At 44.1% G+C, this 7,317-nt stretch overlaps 1 protein-coding gene across 1 annotated transcript; it reads right to left on the bottom strand.

The window, feature by feature from the left end:
* Nucleotides 1-3,222: 3,222 nt before the first annotated feature.
* LOC119318777 (fructan 1-exohydrolase-like) lies at nucleotides 3,223-7,266 on the bottom strand. The gene is made up of 7 exons (XM_037593366.1): nucleotides 6,974-7,266; nucleotides 6,268-6,276; nucleotides 5,318-6,180; nucleotides 5,049-5,207; nucleotides 4,597-4,832; nucleotides 3,713-3,806; nucleotides 3,223-3,625 (listed from the first exon to the last, which is right to left on the bottom strand). Exons 1-7 carry the CDS (start codon nucleotides 7,203-7,205, stop codon nucleotides 3,419-3,421), a joined length of 1,800 nt encoding a protein of 599 aa, XP_037449263.1. The 5' UTR covers nucleotides 7,206-7,266; the 3' UTR covers nucleotides 3,223-3,418.
* Nucleotides 7,267-7,317: the final 51 nt, after the last annotated feature.

Below are 7,317 nucleotides of genomic sequence, written 5' to 3'. Positions count from 1 at the left end.
AAAGCTCGTAGGAAATGGATCAGTGATGGAGAATTATGTCGGATGCGGTTCATCATGTAACAGTCATAACCTAGGGTGACATAGAACTAGCTCCAGTTAATTGATATAATGTAGGCATGTATTCCGAATATAGTCATATGTGCTTATGGAAAAGAACTTGCATTATATCTTTTGTCCTACCCTCCCGTGGCAGCAGGGTCCTTACAGAAACTAAGGGATATTAAGGCCTCCTTTTAATAGAGAACCAGAACAAAGCATTAACACATAGTGAATACATGAACTCCTCAAACTACGGTCATCACCGGTAAGTATCCCGATTATTGTCACTTCGGGGTTAACGGATCATAACACATAATAGGTGACTATAGACTTGCAACATAGGATCAAGAACACTCATGTATTGATGAAAACATAATAAGTTTAGATCTGAAATCATGGCACTCGGGCCCTAGTGACAAGCATTAAGCATAGCAAAGTCATAGCAACATCAATCTCATAACATAGTGGATACTAGGGATCAAACCCTAACAAAACTAACTCGATTACATGATAGATCCCATCCAACCCATCACCGTCCAGCAAGCCTACGATGGAATTACTCACGCACGGCGGTGAGCATCATGAAATTGATGATGGAGGATGGTTGATGATGACGATGGCGACGGATTCCCCTCTCTGGAGCCCCGAACGGACTCCAGATCAGCCTTCCCGAGAGGTTTTAGGGCTTGGCAGTGGCTCCGCATTGTAAAACGCGATGATTTTTTCTCTCTGATTTTTTTCTCCCCGAAACTCAATATATGGAGGTGGAGTTGGAGTCGGAGAGGCAACAGGGGGCCCACGAGGTAGGGGCGCGCCCCCCACCCTCGTGGAGAGACGGTGGGCCCCCTGGCCTTTATCTTTGGCAGGTATTTTTCTTATTTTCTAAAAAGTGGCTCCGTGAAGTTTCAGGTCATTCCGAGAACGTTTGCTCCTGCACATAAATAACACCATGGTAATTCTGCTAAAAACAGCGTCAGTCCGGGTTAGTTCCATTCAAATCATGCAAGTTAGAGTCCAAAACAAGGGCAAAAGTGTTTGGAAAAGTAGATACGTTGGAGACGTATCAAGTATCCACTATGTTCTGAGATTGATGTTGCTATGACTTTGCTATGCTTAATGCTTGTCACTAGGGCCCGAGTGCCATGATTTCAGATCTGAACCTATTATGTTTTCATCAATATATGAGAGTTCTAGATCCTATCTTGCAAGTCTATAGTCACATATTATGTGTTATGATCCGTTAACCCCGAAGTGACAATAATCGGGATACTTACCGGTGATGACTGTAGTTTGAGGAGTTCATGTATTCACTATGTGTTAATGCTTTGTTCCGGTACTCTATTAAAAGGAGGCCTTAATATCCCTTAGTTTCCAGTAGGACCTTGCTGCCACGGGAGGGTAGGACAAAAGATGGCATGCAAGTTCTTTTCCATAAGCACGTATGACTATATTCGGAATACATGCCTACATTACATTGATGAATTGGAGCTAGTTCTGTGTCACCCTAGTTTATGACTGTTACATGATGAACCGCATCCCGCATAATTCTCTATCACCGATCCATTGCCTACAAGCTTTCCATATATTGTTCTTCGCTTATTTACTTTTCCGTTGCTATTGTTATCATCACTACAAAACACCAAAAATATTACTTTTGCTACTGTTACCTTTTATCACCGTTACCGCTACTATCATATTACTTTGCTACTAAACACTTTGCTGCAGATACTAAGTTTCTAGGTGTGGTTGAATTGACAACTCAGCTGCTAATACTTGAGAATATTCTTTGGCTCCCCTTGTGTCGAATCAATAAATTTGGGTTGAATACTCTATCCTCGAAAACTGTTGCGATCCCCTATACTTGTGGGTTGTCAAACACTCTTCCCCTCTTGTTGCTATGCATCAGCTAGATAGATCTTGCATGTGCGTAAGAAATTTTTTGAAATTACTGTGTTCCCCAACACCGACTGCCTAAATAACGCTATGACCGACACATGCGTTAAGAATCACGGAGATCCCACACATTCTTTCTCCCTCAATGAAGAGGTACCCTACCCCCTCGTCTGGGATTCAAGGACGCTACACCTGTTGGGCGAAGGAGTCATTCACCCTAGACCTAGGAAATGTGTTGTCTTAGGTTACCAAGGCAGAACAATTGCATGTGACTGCCTCACTGCGACGGGCGAACCTCGACAACACAACGTTGTTGCCCGCTGATGACCAAGCCAAAAGAGGATAAGTTGCATGGTAAACATATTGAAACCAAAGGAACATAAAGCTCAGGAGGACGACAAGCATCCAGACCAAGTGTTGCAGGCACTAGGAAGGCTTAGGGACTTGATGAATCGCAGCAATGCTGATGTCGGGGAGGGGATCCCACGTAGAATCGAGGGTGACGAACTACCACACAATAGGACGACACCCACAGGCGAGCACCAAACAGAGTATAGTAGACCAGAACTCGTCGGCTCAACACCAAAGCCGCCTCTCAAACAAAGTTGGCACCTATCACACACATGCTAGACGACGCCCCTAGGGAGGTCACGACGCCACCGCTCAATCCGAATGGGATTGTAGGTTTTCACCTTGGATCGAGGGGGTAGAGGAAACCTCGGCGGTGCCTCCTATGAGGAGGACAACACCAGTGAGGGTTGCCACCATAGTGATCGGCCAAGCCAAACAGGGACCTCTCTTGGTCTCGATACTCATACCACCTTAGCCCGTCATACAACTCAACTGGTGACCAACGACCATTAGTGCCAACGACTAGATTTGTCGGGAAGTGAGCCAAAGGGGAAGATGTGGCACTGACCTTTGAATCGGATGCCAGAGGTGACGTCCCTGCAGCCCACGGACCACACACCGGACTGGGTGCCGCCTCGCCGGACCGCATCAATAAACGCCCTTGCCGCTCAGACAATGTCGCCTCTCCACTCATGGTTCTTGCCTTGGTACCCATAGTCCCTTCACCCGAGCAAGGGAGCAGCCGAGACCTCACCGCAACCATCATCGGCGGCCACGCAGATTATCCTAGTGTCTGCCTCCGGCGGTGGCGAGGAGAAGTGGGAAAGGGAAGCGGTACCCTAGTTACCCTCGGATCGCCCACATGGATTTTTCTTTTTTTTTCAAGACCTCCACAAATCTCATTTCATCACGAAAATTGGCATGCATGTGAAATACACATCAATTTTGTTGCAAAAAACAGTTTTTTAAAAAAAATACATATTTTCCGATTTTACTGTAGCAAAGGGTGCACGTGAGCTTGAGCTCACATACTCCATGTCCATGATAGGCTATTTTCTCCTGTTGAATGTCCTTATTTCTGCCAGGCAGTGCTCATGAATGATAAAAGAATCGAGAAAATAAATTGATCCTCTGTTTAAATAGCACTCCAACCATTCTCCACATTCACATGTGCGTTCCTCATGGTCCATGCGCTGAGCTGTGGCACCCTGACCGTGGCACTTCCATTGTTGAAGGCATACATGTGGGCCTTGCCGACACCAGCAAGCACCGCTGGATAAGCTCTGGACGTGATGCAAACCCTACCACCACCACCGAAGCTCTCCACCGCCGACCGATCAATCTGCAAGGCAGCATCCATCCATCCATTTTCAACTCTGACATATAGGAAGTGAATAAAAGGAGAAATGGCAGAGCCTCCTTAGCTTACCAGAGTTCTAAGAGATATATTCCTCTCCTTTGCAAGATCAAGTTCAAAGAAGCCTCCATAGGCTGGTGTGTACGGTGATGGTCTGATGGAAGACCTGTGCAAAGAAAAGAAAAACTTTCAATTTAGTTTTCAGACTTTTATGGAGAAGACTAAGCAAAACTGAGGCAAAAAACAGAGAGAGAAGTGCATATTTTAACCCTGAACTTTTGCCCTAGTCTAATTTACAACCCCGAACTCCAATACCATCTTACAACCCCCAACTCTCAAAACCGGCTAGGATTCAACCCTCCCCTCTGTGTTGACCGGTTTTGACCTGGTTGACCAGTTTTGACCAGTCAACAGATCCAGTCAGCATGCCACGTCGGCAAAAATGCAAAATTTCCAAGGAAAAAAATCTGTAAAATCGAAGAAAATCTAGGAAAAGAAAAAAGAAATCAAATTTCCAAAAAACAGGGAAAATAAAAAAATGAATTTCCAAAAGAACAATAATTTCTAGAAAAGACCCAAAAACTCAAATTCCCGAAAAAATTATTTCCAGAAAAAATAAAAAAACATTTTTTTATTTTCCCTAGCTTTTTTCGCAAACAATTTTTTCGGAATTTTGATTTTTAAATATTTTTTCCTGATCTTACAGATTTTTATTTACCTTTTCTTGAAATTTTGGAAAAAAATCTGACGTGGCATGCTGATTGGACCCGTTGACTAGTCAAAACTGGTCACCCCAGGTCAAAACCGGTTAACAGGGAGGGGAGGGTTGAATTCTGACCGGTTTTAAGACTTGGGGGTTGTAATTTAGACGGTATTGAAGTTCGGGATTGTAAATTAGACTAGGGCAAGAGTTTGGGGTTGAAATATGCACTTCTCTCAAAAACAGAAGCAATTACCTTCTTAGATCAGAGCACATGAGTATCATGTACTTTCGCTGTGATTTGTAGACTCTGAAGTGCACGCCAGTGTGCTCATCCATGTTGTTTGAGGCCAGAATAACAAGTCCAAATGGCCCTATACCACCATGAACCGATGCTTCACAGCAATGCTTCTCTGGGTCCAAAAGCCAGGAAGGATCAAAAGGTTCGGCGGCATCAATGGACATCGGCTCAAAATATATCTCCACATCAGCCTGTTTCAAGAAAACTTGTGTCTGATTAGCTATAATTGCTCTGAAAAATACACGACACACCAAAGCTTCGGAATATATACCTATCCTTCTCCTGAAAAATGCACTATACAAATAATTAGTAATTATCAGAAGGCCCTACAGTTCTTACTGGCTTGACACTTCTCGAAATAACATAAATTCTCCTGAAGACCAAGTAAGCTGTGCAAAGGAAACTACCTGAAAAGTGTCAACTCCATTGATCTCAAACAAATCTCCCTTGTTGAGCTCAAGTCCTTGATGGTTGATTTCATTTGTTCGAAGGGACTCAATCTCATCAACTGGCCATTGCAGCAACTGCTTGCCATTGTCGTCTAACCAAATCATCCTGGGGATTGTCTAAACATAATAAAAACTGAGCTTAAATATGTTACATTGATTTGCTAAATAAATTAGATCATTATTCCAATATGATATGAAGCACAGCCAATTAGGGCGAATTTGCTTACATGGATTCCTGCCCAACCTTTTGCAACATCATCTGAACGACAATCTGCCTCCTGAGACCAACCCCATATGATCCTCCTGCCCTTTTTCAAGTCAAAGAATGACTTTGAAGCATAGAAATTGCCATAATCAATCCTCAGCCATAGCCGACAGTCATCTACGATAGTATCAGGCACAAAGGCATCACGTTTGAGATCATAAACCCCAATCAAGTACTTGTCAAAGTAACCCACGCTCATTTTGAGGGCATACTTGGCGCCTCTTGGGACCGCTACGGACATGTCCAGTCCACTGTTATAGCCTGGCAATACCGCAAAGAAATCCGGGCACTCCCACATATTGGACAAATTATGAGAATACAGTGGGTGATCAACTCTTGTCCAACTCAGAAAGTCTTCACTCTTGTACAAAAGTGCAGCGGTGTAGCTGTACAGCTGAGCACCAACTGCTATCCTCCACAGTCCATCTGGTCCGATCCAACCGGTCGTCGGATCCCTGAAGCAGCTTCTGTTCAAACCCGGTACTACCGGTTGGATCACTGGGTTATTGCCTGCTTTGGTCCATTCTCTCAGGTACGGGTCAGAAAGGTTCCTGGGAAGCAAAAGGTTTTGGACCTGACAGTTGTCTATGCTGACACCGGTGTATAGGATGACCGGTTGACCACCAGACAAAATTGTGGCTGAACCGGTCCAGCAGCCATCTATGTCACTCGGGTTATCCGGTTCTATCACGGGTTCAAGCTGGATCCAGTTGACAAGGTCTGTCGAAACCGAATGGCCCCAAGCTATGTCACCCCAACACCAGAGGGCGCAGTGGGGGTTATACTGGTAGAAATTATGGTAGATGCCTTTGTAGTACATTAGTCCTGAAATATTTATAAAGGAAGTATAATTGTTAGAATACTGCAACTCCTCCTTTTTATTTAGAGGTGTTTGCGCTGAGATATTCATACCACATGGATCTTTTGTGTCATCGTAGATTCCGGAGGATCGCCAATCCATCGGATATTTGGAAAAAAGTGAGAGAATGTCAATTTCATGCAACAGATATAGAATGATCCATGTGGCCAGTTATGGAAGGGAAAAGCATCCTACTTTGCCTAACTGAATTTGGTCTGACCAAAAGTAACACTAACGGTGGAGCAAATATGGACAATATGCAAGTGGCATAAATCTTGGCGAGAAGGTACATATCACTATTTCTGCCATGAATACTTCCATTTTATTTTGCGCGAGCATCTATGGCTATCATCATCTTATGGCAGTATTACTCAAAATCTAACTGCAGCATTCAGCAAGAAATTTGCACAAGCAATGAGCTGGCCACCAAACTTTTCCATCGTCTCTATTCATTTTTGACACAAAAATGGCAGTTCTGTAATGATAGTACTGCCAAAACTATTATGTACTTTAACAAGCATATTATTTAATATTGGCACACAAAATTAAGATTGAGTAGTGTGTTCAACTTGGCTTCTCCATGTGGGCAAGCCACTAAACAATGAGGTCACATGCTTTTTCATGGACCAAGAACAAGAAAAAGCACACGAAAGCAGAGTGGCATACACCAACAGATGATCCAGAAAGCAGAGATGAATGAAACCTAAAGGAAATAAATAGAGAGGAAACCAAACCAGAGACATGATCACATGAACATACCATTGATCCAATTCCTGGGAGGCTGGAAGTGGTAGGCAGTCCTGTACCTCGTGCTGACAATATAGGGGACCTCTGGAGACAGTGGACAGAAGGAGACCTCTGGAGACTGTGGGCAGAGGGAGCATCTCCCTCCACTCCCATTGCTGCTGCTGTTGGAGAAGAAGAGGTTGGATACAGAGGAGGAGAGGAAGAAGAGGGCAGGGAGGAGGACGAAGGCCCAAGGTAGCGCCATGGCGGCACAAGGAATGAGAGATTGAGGAGAAGGAATCAAAGATTTTATGGGGGTGTATTGTGACATGTGAAGGCGTTGTCGCTTAAGAAGCTGATTAGTGTTAGGGGTGACA

This window comes from Triticum dicoccoides, chromosome 6A (genome assembly GCF_002162155.2).
Source record: "Triticum dicoccoides isolate Atlit2015 ecotype Zavitan chromosome 6A, WEW_v2.0, whole genome shotgun sequence".
Taxonomy (NCBI): Eukaryota; Viridiplantae; Streptophyta; class Magnoliopsida; order Poales; family Poaceae; genus Triticum; species Triticum dicoccoides.
Note: the sequence above shows the minus strand (reverse complement) of the source record. Positions and strands in the feature narration are given on the sequence as shown.

Bases quoted from the DNA above. Each gene is read 5' to 3' on its own strand.
- LOC119318777 (XM_037593366.1), bottom strand. From the start codon at position 7,205: ATGGCGCTACCTTGGGCCTTCGTCCTCCTCCCTGCCCTCTTCTTCCTC. The intron at 3,807-4,596 runs GTAATTGCTTCT...TTCTTTGCACAG, and splicing joins ATGTGCTCTGATCTAAGAAG to GTCTTCCATCAGACCATCAC. The intron at 3,626-3,712 runs GTAAGCTAAGGA...GCTGCCTTGCAG, and splicing joins ATATATCTCTTAGAACTCTG to ATTGATCGGTCGGCGGTGGA.